General features: G+C 32.3%; 1 protein-coding gene across 1 annotated transcript in view; it reads left to right on the top strand.

The window, feature by feature from the left end:
- The first annotated feature begins 5,130 nt into the window (after window positions 1-5,130).
- LOC130238029 (uncharacterized) overlaps window positions 5,131-13,807 on the top strand; it is a 28,165-nt gene continuing 19,488 nt past the window's right edge. Inside the window, exons 1-6 of the mRNA XM_056468907.1 lie at window positions 5,131-5,199; window positions 5,428-5,479; window positions 5,848-5,901; window positions 7,892-8,290; window positions 12,394-12,783; window positions 12,860-12,931. Coding sequence (XP_056324882.1) covers window positions 5,440-5,479; window positions 5,848-5,901; window positions 7,892-8,290; window positions 12,394-12,783; window positions 12,860-12,931 — 955 coding nt within the window. The 5' untranslated portion in view covers window positions 5,131-5,199; window positions 5,428-5,439. The remainder of the gene's footprint in view (window positions 5,200-5,427; window positions 5,480-5,847; window positions 5,902-7,891; window positions 8,291-12,393; window positions 12,784-12,859; window positions 12,932-13,807) is intronic.

Below are 13,807 nucleotides of genomic sequence, written 5' to 3'. Positions count from 1 at the left end.
AACAATAATAATAATAATAATAACCATAATAATAATAATAATAATAATAATAATAATAATAACAATAACAACAACAACAACAACAACAACAACAACAACATCATCAACAACAACAACAACAACAATAATAATACTAATAATAACAATAACAATAACAACAACAACAATAATAATAATAATAATAATAATAATAATAACAATAATAATAATAATAATAATAATAATAATAATAATAATAGTATAATAATAATAACAATAATAATAATAATAATAACAATAATAATAATAATAATAATAATAATAATAATAATAATAATAATAATAATAATAATAATAATAATAACAATAATAATAATAATAATAATAATAATAATAATAATAATAATAACAATAATAATAACAATAATAATAATAACAATAATAATAATAATAACAACAATAGTAATAATAATAATAATAATAATAATAATAATAATAACAATAATAATAATAATAATAATAATAACAAGAATATTAGATATTAATATTAGAGTGATTTGTGAATAATGTGACAGAGGAATGGAGTAATGAAGCTCAAAATTATCTTTAAAATCACTGGAATAAAAGATTAAATTAAATTATAAACTACTTTTGAACAGTTATTTTATAGTGCAATATCGTCACAATTTTACTATTTGCACTGTATTTTTGATTAAATAAATGCAGCCTTGGAGAGCAGGAGAAACCTATTTTAACACATTTAAAAACCTTACGGACCCCAAACTTTTGATCGCTATAGTATTGATCATATTCAAGAATCTTAATTGATAATTAAGTAAAATGAGTTTTTCTTGTCATTTTGTGTTTGGATTTTTGGGATTTGTTATCTTCACAATTTTTAGCTCTGTTTGCAACTGCTTAGTTTATTTTCCATAGTGAAACTATGATAACATGCACGACAAGAGTCTTGCGATTCTACTTTCTGCACCAAAGCTTTTGAAGAATGTTGCTGCACTGGTTGAAATGTTCCTTGAAGGAAACTTGGCATGAGTTTGTCATCAGAAATATTCCTGTATATTTCTAGCTCTGAACAGTAAGCTGTACCTGAAAAACACTTTTGACCTCAGCGATAGATACACAACTGCAGCCAATCAGCAGAAAGGGGGCAAGAATAGGGAGCTACAATAGCCAAGATATTAAAAAGGGTGTGGTCATGTTGGGTTATGGGTGTGTCTGTTTCAAATATCAACACTGTCAAAGATTGTTCAGTGGATGTTCAATGAAGGTAAAGAGAACCAGTAACTGAGGAGCTGCTGGGACACGCATGATGTTTTCTAAAATACACATGTAAAATAATCATACTTTAATTGTGCATTAATATATTCAAAAATGTTCATGTGTTTGTTACATACATGGCTAATCTCACAATATACACAAAAACAGAAAGAATACATTTAAAGAGACGTTATGCCTCTTCAGGGGTGGCGCTGAATATATTTTTAATCTGCATATCTTGCATTTTGACACACTATGAACGGAAGAAAGTCCTACATACACAGTATAAACTTAGATGAACTCAAAAATAAGTGATAAAATGTGATTATTGTAATCTAATTATAAAAATTTGTGGCAAATCAGATGCCGTCAGGGACATGCATATTAATGATGCAGTGTGTTTGAGGCTCACTGTATTAAATACTGAATCATTTTTATTCAGCTACGCTCAGGTATATCCAGGTTTTTATTCTATTGCACCTTATAGAGTAAATATAGATGTTTTATTTCTTTGCTTGTTCTTTAGTTTATGATTTATGAGGATTTTCTGTTTACTTGTGCTTTTGGATTTGCATTGGGAACTTGATTGAACTTTAAACATTGAAAAGTTTATTGATGTGACTTTTACTTCCATTGTTAGTAGTTTAAATTTATATTTTTAATGATTAAATTAATTGATTATCTAAGGGAGTCCTGTACGCAGTTCCTGTCCCTTGAATGTAACTCAAGTGTAAAAAAACAGCCTGTGATTGACAGTTTTGGAAACTTTATAAAGAGACTTTCATTGTCTGCGTGGATTTCAGGCTAATGGTTTCCTAGAAGTCAAACTTTGAAGCCAACATGAGCAAACTTGACAATCAACTTTGACTAAAATGAGAAAACACACAGTACATCTCATTAGATGCAGTTAAATAGTACTGTTTTCAATCTCAGTTCATGCTTGTTTATCATTATATTATCACAATTTCATATTAACCATATTAACATAATATAATAATAATAATAATAAATAATAAAAAAAAATATATATATATATATATACAGTTGAAGTCAGAATTATTAGCCCCCCTTTTAATTTTTTTTTCTTCTTTTTTAATATTTCCTAAATGAAGGAAATTTTCACAGTATGTCTGATAATATTTTTTCTTCCGGAGAAAGAATTTTATTTCGGCTAGAATAAAAGCAGTTTTTAATTTTTTAAAAACCTTCTTAGGGACAAAATTATTGGCCCCTTTAATCTAATTTTTTTTCCAGATAGTCTACAGAACAAACCATCACTAAACAATAACTTGCCTAATTACCCTAACCTGCCTAGTAAACCTAATTAACCTAGTTAAGCCTTTAAATGTCACTTTAAGCTGTATAGAAGTGTCTTGAAAAAGATCTAGTAAAATATAATTTACTGTCATCATGACAAAGATAAAATAAATCAGTTATTAGAAATGGGTTATTAAAACTGTTATGTTCAGAAATGTGTTGAAAAAATCTGCTCTCCGTTAAACAGAAATTGGGGAAAAAATTTAACAGGGGGCTAATAATTCTGACTTCAACTGCATATATATATATATATATATATATATATATATATATATATATATATATATATATATATATATATATATATATATATATATATATATATATTCTGTTGATACATGCATCCAATTAAAAATAACCTATTATAAAAGTAATGTTAAAGTAATGTTGATTTTTTTTTACATAATACATAAACCCAGACTGAATGATTGTTGTAAAGGGTTACCAAAGATTTTTAAACATGCATATGCAAAGAATTGCACATTTAAAAATATGTAATGTAAGGTAATGTGTATTTATATAGTGGATTTATTGTGTATGGCCATACACCCAAAGCGCTTTACAATCATAATAAGGGTCTCTCCACACCACCACCTTAGTACAACATCCACTTGGATGACGCGATGGCAGCCACAGGACAACAGCATCAGTGTGCTCACCACACACCAGCTATTGAGGGAGTGGAGACACAGTGATAGTGACAATTCAGTGGATGGGGATGATTTGGAGGCCATGATCGTAAGGGCCGATTGAGGGACTTTGGCCAGGACACCGGGGGTTACACCCCTACTGTTTACGAAACGTTCCATCGGATTTTTAATGACCACAGACAGCCAGGACCTCAGGACCTTTCATCTGAAAGACGGTGCTCACTGACAGTATAGTGACCCCTTCAATTTTACTGGGGCATTAGGACCCACACAGACAGCAGGTTGAGCGCCCCTTGCTGGCCTCACTAACATCACTTCCAACAGCAATCTAGTTTTCCCATGTGGTCTCCCATCCAGGTACTGACCAGGCTCAGCCCTGCTTAGCTTCAGTGAGTAACCGCTCTTGGCTGCAGGGTGATATGGCTGCGTGGACATATCACATAGATTAAGAGAATACAATTAAAGAGTTAAGAGTTGACACATCAAATAAAACTTTTACCGCCTTTACTCATTTAGTATATGTGTGTGTGTGTGTGTATATATATATATATATATATATATATATATATATATATATATATATATATATATATATATGAAATATATAATTTATTTCAGTATTGTCCCTTTTTATTTATAATCATTTATATCACAATGTAATTTATATCACAAGCAGCAGTTTGATTCTGGTAGGCCCAAAAATGTATTTTAAATGCAAACAATTGTGAATGGAATCATTTTAATTATTAACACAATGAAAATAATACTGTTGTGTTATATGATCCGCGGCACTATAGTGACAACTGTCTCACAGCAGAAATATTCACTGCTGTGCAGGTGTGCCTTCACCCTTTATACGCCTTAAACATACTTGCAATACAGAACAACATGCATGGGATTATTTGATTGCTTAAGTTTTTTTAAGGTCAATGGAAAGTGCAACCATTACTTTTGTCATCTTTTACAAAAAAAGCAATCCAACTTTGAGACATTCGTCCTGCAGAATGGGACATAAAAATGAGAAAGACAGTAGAGCAATGATTGCAAATGTTAAAAAGCACATTTTGGTGGGATCCCATACCTAAAGGTCACTAAATCCATCCCTGCTGTCAGGAGGCAATAGTACACATCACATGGCTTTTGATGAGCTATAAAATAAGAATTGGAAAAATGTAGAACAGTTTTACATCCTGTAAACGTGTGGACATTCTGTAATATTCGCCTCCTTAAATTCACCAAGAACAGGATTCTCTAATTCAAACTAAATAAACAACCCATGCAACTTGTCAATTGCTCACTCTATAAAAGAAAATACATAAAATAATATAAAAAGTCTGCCGTTTCCTAAATATACACTTTTAAATTGTACAATGTTACCTGATATTTAAGTATGCTGTTCCACAGATGCTTTTAAAGACTTTACAGTTCACCTTAAGGTTTGTGTTTGAGTTCTCAATGCATTAAAAAGTACACAATAACATGCATTTCTGTATTCACTGTTTATTTGCTTGTCTCACAATCTTAATTTTACTTGACAACCTGATTTTTTTCAGCAGCCTAAAGATGGACTAATGCTTTTAGGGTAATTAATGATTACATTTAATATTATAGACAACAAATTAACTCGTAATTGTATTTCCAGTCACCTTTGCCTCACTCACTGTGGGTTTTGTGGTATACACCACTTTGGAAAATCTCAGCAATTCAAGCTTGTTTTCATTCCATTATATGAGCACGAACTAAAAGAACTGAAGGAATGTCTTTCTAAATGCATGTGCTCACAAGGAAACGATCAGCTTAAATAAGAAATATTTTCATGCCACAAGAAAAAAAACTGGTTTACAATATTGTTTCAAAATGACCTCTGGTTCCAGTAAAGATCCTCCCACAGGTAATAATAAAGGTATCATGATCGTGAGGTTTGCAGTTCATCATCTCTGTGTTGAAAGAATCTGCCTAAGTTTTGCTCTCATCTCAGGTAAAGGCTTTTCACCTCATTTTAGCCCATTTGACTCTAAAGATTGTAATAGGGTATTACTTTTTAACATGACGTGTATTTGATTTATTTACTCTTTTTTTTTTTTTACTAATGTTCAATATGTAAACAAATACAATTAAAAGAATTAATTAACATTTATTGTGTAATTACAATATACACATTAATATTAACATTAATAAATATGTTGCATATGTGTTGTACATGCAGGTGTTGTTGATCATGAAATTTCTGATCTCGCTGTGTGTGCTGCTGATTAATGGTGAGCTTTTTTATTATCTGTCAAGTAAATCAGTTGATATAATTAGGTACAGTGTAATAAAAATCTGTAATTTTACGGTTTATTTAGAAAATTTACTGTAAAATAATGGAAATAAAATTACAGAAATTCACCGTAAAATAACAAACACTAAATTACAGAAATTTACCGTAAAATAACAAACATTAAATTACTGAAATTTACTTCAATTTAAATTTCAGTTATTCAACCTCTAAATTTCTGTAATTTAACAGCTTTTATTTGACATTTTTAATTACGTTTCTTTTACATTTCAAATTACGGATTTTTTTTACAGTGTAGGTTGACTGGATTTTCTTATTATTAATCATGCCAAATTGTGTATTCAACAGGTCAAATAACCATTGGACAAACAACAGATGAAATAAACAATGGAGAAACAACAGGTGATTTTTTTAATCTAACCCCTAACTCTTATCACCCCTAAGCCTTATCATATTTTAAACAAATGCAATAATTTGGCGAAATATCTTTCCAATTGATATGACACCTCTTAATTTTAGGACACTTTGGGAGTGTTGTTAACACTTTGTTAACTTAAGAGAGAAAGCTTCAATTACTTTATTTTAAGCCTTATTAGGTAAATCAAACTCAAAGTATTTGAAGTTTATTCACATTAATAATCCACAGTGCAGATTGTTTGGAACAAAATTGGCAGTTTTTTTAATCAATTGCTCTATCTATCTATCTATCTATCTATCTATCTATCTATCTATCTGTCTGTCTGTCTGTCTGTCTGTCTGTCTGTCTGTCTGTCTGTCTGTCTGTCTGTCTATCTATTTCTTTCTTTTTTCTTTCTTTCTTTCTTTTTTCTATCTATCTATCTATCTATCTATCTATCTATCTATCTATCTATCTATCTGTCTGTCTGTCTGTCTGTCTGTCTGTCTGTCTGTCTGTCTGTCTGTCTGTCTGTCTGTCTGTCTGTCTGTCTGTCTATCTATCTATCTATCTCTTTCTTTTTTCTTTCTTTCCTTTCTATTTCTATCTATCTATCCATCCACCCATCCATCCATCCATCCATCCATCCATCCATCCATCCATCCATCCATCCATCCATCCATCCATCTATCTATCTATCTCTTTCTTTTTTCTTTCTTTCCTTTCTTTTTCTATCCATCCATCCATCCATCCATCCATCCATCCATCCATCCATCCATCCATCCATCCATCCATCCATCCATCCATCCATCTATCTATCTATCTCTTTCTTTTTTCTTTCTTTCCTTTCTTTTTCTATCTATCTATCTATCTATCTATCTATCTATCTATCTATCTATCTATCTATCTATCTATCTATCTATCTATCTATCTATCTATCTATCTATCTATCTATCTATCTATCTCTTTCTTTTTTCTTTCTTTCCTTTCTTTTTCTATCTATCTATCTATCCATCCATCCATCCATCCATCCATCCATCCATCCATCCATCCATCCATCCATCCATCCATCCATCTATCTATCTATCTATCTATCTATCTATCTATCTATCTATCTATCTATCTATCTATCTATCTATCTATCTATCTATCTCTTTGTTTTTTCTTTCTTTCCTTTCTTTTTCTATCTATCTATCTATCTATCTATCTATCTATCTATCTATCTATCTATCTATCTATCTATCTATCTATCTATCTATCTCTTTCTTTTTTTCTTTCTTTTCCTTTCTTTTTCTTTTCTATCTATCTATCTATCTATCTATCTATCTATCTATCTATCTATCTATCTATCTATCTATCTATCTATCTATCTATCTATCTATCTATCTATCTATCTATCTATCTATCTATCTATCTATGATGACTGTATTTATGTGTGTCACCTATGTACCGTATAAATAGATTGGTCTTCCATTGGAATTTGAAGCATCATTCAAAATGATGTATGTCTGTATTTCACAGAGTCAAACGTGCAATATATCAGAAAGATACAGGCTCAGGCTTTAAAATGATTTCATAAAAATGTGCTGAAGTCAAAATGAGACTAAAAAATAAATGAATTAATTAGTAACATGAAATGGGCGGAGTCACAGGTGGGAAGATCCATGACTGACAGCAGAACAGTAACTCTGGCTTCACCTGCTGGTCAGAGCAGGAACAGCAAAATCAAAATCACACTTTCAGTGTTTATAAAAATCCATTACATTTAGAAAGGAATGCTTCCTGTGGTAATCAAATAAATGTAATACTGTTTTTTTGTTTGTTTGTTTTTTACGGTATAAACATATAAGGATGTACTTATAGGTGAACTCAATTACTATAATCCTGTCTTAATGTAATATTCCAATATGTTGTCTCCTTATAAATACACTTCTGTTTGTTAAAAAGTAGAGCATTAAAATGGATTATTCTTGTTATTTGTCATTATTCTCTCAGAAAGTACAACTTCCAGCTTTGATCCATGCTATGATTATAACATTACTGATGACTCCTGGAGAGACATGCGGCTAAATCTGAACTATCAACATGATGACACACTTGTTGAATGGAGCGGCTGGTATCGGCTGTATCTGAATGGACAAAATGCCCAGATGTCTGAGTGGTGTGTGAGTTATGCGGGTTGTGGTGGTTACACAGGATTGTATCTCAACGGTTCTCATCCAACACTTGAGGATGGAGTGGTGACCCGTGACGTTGTGGGAAGTCATATATGGTATAACCAGTGTGGATTATACAGATCTACATCCATCCAAGTTAAAGCCTGTCCGGGAGATTATTACGTCTATGAACTCGTCAAACCAGATCTGTCGATCCCCTCACCTTCATACTGTGCAGGTGCAGCTGTTCATTGTTTTCATTTAACTCTTTTCATTGTCTACTTATTATCCAGAACTAAGCTAGTATATATTTAGATAAATTGCTTAGTGAAATGTGCATTGTTAAATTATAATAAGATGTGTGTGATGTCCGTTAACCATATAGGATGATGTTTATAGGCACACATAGACACAATTCCAACTCAACAACAACGGTTTTCTTTCTAATTTTCATTAAAATGGCAAGACACACTTACAGCTGCTATGTATGCATGTTAAAATGACCATACCTGTCAACATTGGGATGTGAAAATAAGGAATATGCCCACCATAACCCCCCCCCCTTTTTTTTTTAAATCCCCAAATCACTAAATATGCTCATTTCGTTTCATAAACATGTAAATAAATGGTCAGTAATTTGTTTTAGTATTATTATTTACAAAAGAAAAAATAAATAGTATACATTAGCAAACAGTTCAGCACATTGAAATTTATAATTATCAAATCTCATTAGCCGTTTCTTCACTGTATAACTTACACATTCTGATTAAAGAACAGCGAATGAATCTCTTATTTATTTGGATTTTTTGTTTGATTACATTAACTAACAGACGTCATTTAAAAAATGCACACATCTAATGTTATAATGAAAGCATTTGTCTGCTTTCCTAACTTTTTATGCTCATTCAGGACAAAATTAGTTGTGTTTGAAAAAAAAAAAAATAAGATCGACATCTTTACATATTGTTATTGATTATGTGTATATGTCTGTTTAAAAAAACACCCAAAACCCAGACTTTCGCTCTGCTTCAAATCGCGTGTACAGAACCCGTTTGGGAAACAGCGTCTATTTACAGCTGACAGCGTCTACAGCGTCAGCTGATAAGCACGCACCATGACTGTTTTGAGAATTGGATATTAAGGGGAGACGGCACCTGTAATGAAAAGGAAAGGGAATCCCGCCGTTTTATATTTATTTTAAAGTGTTTTCATGTCTAAACAAAACGAAAGCACAGAACATACTCACATTTAAGAGCAAGGGCGGCCCCTGGTGGTTCGGCAGTATGGTTTGTGTATAGGGAGGCTTGTTTGCCACCCTTCAAAGAAGAACTGAAAATACGAGAGAAATACAGGAAAATACTTTTACGGGATGATAGCAGGATAGAACTGTTAAATACGGGAGAATCCCGGGAAAAACGGAAGGGTTGACAGAAATGAAAATGACAGCGATACATTTCAGCTTACATACAGAATCAGTACTTTATGAATTCAACTGACCTCATCCTGGGGTCCGTTAATCTTGATAACTGATCTCTGATTATATTAGTTCTTCAAACAAGTTTGTGAATCAGATTAAAATGTCTGGATGAACTGATCTGAGATCGCTGCATGTGTTGTGAAGGACAGATCTATCAATCCTCAAAATCATGATCGGCAATGCAACGACTGGCTGACGGCACAGCAGCGTAATGACATCATCTGATTAATATTCAATTATCCATGTGAGGAAAATTATATAAACTTCATAGTAAACGGTTTGTTAAGTATGATTCGCAAAAACTTTCCAAATTCGTTTTAAACTGCAGGGTTTACACTTTCATGTGTCAAGAGTATTTAGCAATTTATTTTGTTTTGCATTTTAGATAGAATTTTCTTTACTATAGTAGCCTAGGCCTATTTTACTTTCTTAATCTGCGAAAGAAAATTACATTTATTTTGCATAAAAATAGTATTTTGATATCAGTAAAGGCGTCTGTAACTTTTGCAAAGCATCAAATCATTGGAATATTAGCTGTCAAAACATGTGCATGGCTGCATAAATTATTATTCCTTTATAAAACAAACAAACAAACAAACAAACAAAAAACTGTTGAATATTGTTTATATTGTCTATAATCTTTTAGAAATTGTACTAAAGCTTTACACAGTTGTATCTAAAAAAATCCATATTAATAAATGTCCTTTGATTCCCTAAATGGGGAGAACCACCCTGTTTTATTTATATATTTTTAAAAACTTATATGTATATAAACATAAATAGGTTTGAACTACCAGAACTGTTGCTATGACAACAACTCTCGCATCGGTTTTGAAGAACGAAACGATCCTGGATCGTGTCAAATCGTCAATATCCAAATCCAGCTAACTGAGAAGTCCACGTACGAAGAAAGGACCCCTGAAGATAATGAACCCAATATATATTTTTGTTCACAGTTTTTCTCAGTAGCTTTGGTGCAGTTCTCACATCACTATTTCCATTTGCTCAACAGTTAATGCATTTCTCAAAACAATTAGTCATTTGTGCACATCACAGTAGCAGTTTCTCATTCCTTCCAACAAATTGCAAACGCTTTTGGACATGCATCAACTGCTTTCATACAGCTCTCTGCTGATGTCATGTCAGTCAACATTAACTAAACTTGTGAATGTTGAATAGTTATTCCATATAAAACTAATAGCCCTCGTTTCATTACTTCAAGTCATTACATACACATTTTTTTCATTCAATATAGTATATTTATAGTATGTATATATATATATATATATATATATATATATATATATATATATATATATATATATATATATATATATATATATATATATATATATATACTCTCAGAAATAAAGGTACGCATGCTGTCACTGGGGTAGTACATTTGTAAGAACATGTTTGTACTTACAGTAAAGGGTACATTTTTGTACCTCAAATGTATATATTAGTACCTAATTTTTTTTTTACTTTTTACTGTAGGTACTAATATGTACCCTTGATGTATTAATAGGGTACATGCCGAAGTATGTTAAAGGATTGCCATGTCTTAATAATATGAGCATTTTTTTTAACCTCAGTATATTCAATAGAGCTTCTACACTAGCCTGCTGATTCTTACGGGTGTGTGCGAGTAAACTGTATTTTGTCTCATTTTACGCTTGAGCAACTAAATGAATGCCAAAGTCTATTTAACTGATTGTTTTTTAATTACATTACAACATTAATATTGTAAACAGAATCTTATAAAATAGAAAAAAAAAAATCACAATAACAGGTCACCGGAAGTTTATCAGTATGGGAAGAAACACTAGCTCGGCATATACCTTATATGGACCTTTTAGGTACAAATTTGTACCTTTTGAAAAGGTACCACCCCAGTGACAGCTCACGTACCTTTATTTCTGAGAGTGTACACACACAGTGCTTAGCATAGCCCCATTTTGAAAATGAATATTTTTATCCATTTCTCAGTGCATATAGGCAATGTATTTTAGTGCATTTAAACAAAACAGATTTATTGAACAGATATATTTATTAAAATAATATTTTAGTCACCAAACATATTTAGAAATTAAAAGATAATACAATTACATTTAAGCAAAATATTGCAAAAAATAAATAAATAAATCACAACCACTAAATTTTTCCTTTTTTTTGCTTCACTTGATTTTCCCTCTTTCTTAAATTTGTATTTATTATTTTTTCTATAACATATAAATTTGGCTGTACTAGTTTTTTCACCGTTATCGTAAATTATTTTGTGAGATTAGCTCCGGATTTGGCTTCACTACTGACTAATATATATGCACAAATATAATATTGTCTAGCTTCCTATTAAAATATGAATTTAAAAGAGAGATTTGTGAGGGGTGTACTTATATCTGCTGAGCACTGTGCAGTTTCATGCAAAAGTTAGGCCACCCCTGATAATTTTCAGAATTGCAAGCCATAGCCTGCTAGCCTTTAAAATCAGCTATTTCAATTGGATGAATTTTATACCCCAGGGGAAAAGCAACATTTTAGTTCTGACATAACATTTATTTAATTAACAGAAGCAATGTTAGTCTTAACAAAAACAGACAGGTGCATACATTTGGGCACCCCAACAGAATGCTGACATCAATCTTTTGAAGAGCTGTCTTTTGTTGAAATAACACTGTACTGCAATACTTTATATATATTTAGTTTATACATATTTTGCATGCCTGTTTTTTAAAATATATAATTATATTAAATTTTTAATATACATTAAAAAGTAAGCAAAGTCAAAATTTCATTGTACAGAGAACTTGTTCCTCACTATATGATAATAACTCTTTAAATCTTGAATCTTTACTCCATGACAGTTGTTTTCCCAAGCATCAGCAGTGACCCCTGCTACAACTATGAGTCTCTGGATCGCCCCTGGAGAGCCAACAATGAAACTGGAGATTACTTGTGTGATGAATCTTTAACCTGGAGTGGCTGGTACAGGCTTTTCTATTACGGAATGGACATCAGGATGCCAGAGACCTGTGCTACTGGATTCAGCTGTAACACATACATGAATCTGGTACTCGATGGTCCTCACCCTCAGATAGAGGATGGAGTGGTGATCAGAGAGATCTGTGGTAGTTATTATTGGAGCGGCTGCTGTGAGTACAAGACAAGCCCAATCAGAGTGAAAGCGTGTCCAGGAAATTATTATGTCTATGAACTTGTGAATCCACACAACTGGTGTTCAGGATACTGCACAGGTATCCCAAAGTTCTATTTAAAAATGCATGAAATATGCATGAAAAATGATTTAGTCATGAGTTTTTCTTTTTTTAGATGTCAGCAGCATTTCACAGGTGGATTCAACAGTAAGTCCAGAAGTAATCATTGGACCCAGCATCACCATGAGTAAGTTTTAAACATTATTTAAATCATATTTATAAGGAATACATAAAAAAGTTTAATTATTACACAGTATTGTTTTTTAAAGGGCTTCTATGATGAAAATAATCTTTTTTTTAATGCTGTTTGGACAGAACTGCGTGTACGTATAAAGTGTCCGCAGTCATATTGAAGTGATATAAACACAATAAGTATCTTTTTTAAAAATTTCCAGACGTTAAAATAGCATCCGAATCCCTCCCATTTTAAGGCCGACTGCAACATGAAGTGAAGCTGCGGTCACACTGGAGTTTGTGTGTGCGAAATTCTGTCGTGCATCGCTGTGAAAAGGGGCGGGGTTAAACAAGATGATTAGACATTTAAAAAAGCGAGCGATTGCTCCATGTTTTAAATTTCTGTCCAGAGAGGTCCTGTTTTGATCCTCGATTAGTCTCACGCAGTCAAGTGATGCGATTTTGCAGGTCAGAGTTCACCAAGCTTGAACTTTGCACCGCAGCAACATGCGAAACTTGACGCATGACCTTGCGTTTCCGGTCTGACGCATTCGCGTGCGTATGAATAGAAGTCTATGGGGAGAAAAGCCCAATGTGACCGCAGCTTTAGAGTGCGGTGTTCCCACTCACCAATTTGATTGACAGCTAAATATTAACATGTCTCCATAGTAACATGTATAATCATTTTAAATAAATAACATGCAAACAGAAGACAAAGACAAACGCAATGAACGTGCAGTGACCTTTTGAGGGCAGCACAGTCATCTTACAACAAGAAGGTCACTGGTTTGAGCCTCAGCTGGGTCAGTTGGCATTTCTGTGTGGAGTTTGCATGTTCTCCCCATGTTCGCGTGGGTTTCCTCCGGGTGCTCCGGTTTCCCCCACAAGT

This window comes from Danio aesculapii, chromosome 12, assembly GCF_903798145.1.
Source record: "Danio aesculapii chromosome 12, fDanAes4.1, whole genome shotgun sequence".
In the NCBI taxonomy this organism is placed as follows: Eukaryota; Metazoa; Chordata; class Actinopteri; order Cypriniformes; family Danionidae; genus Danio; species Danio aesculapii.
This window is presented reverse-complemented; position numbering and strand designations above follow the sequence as displayed.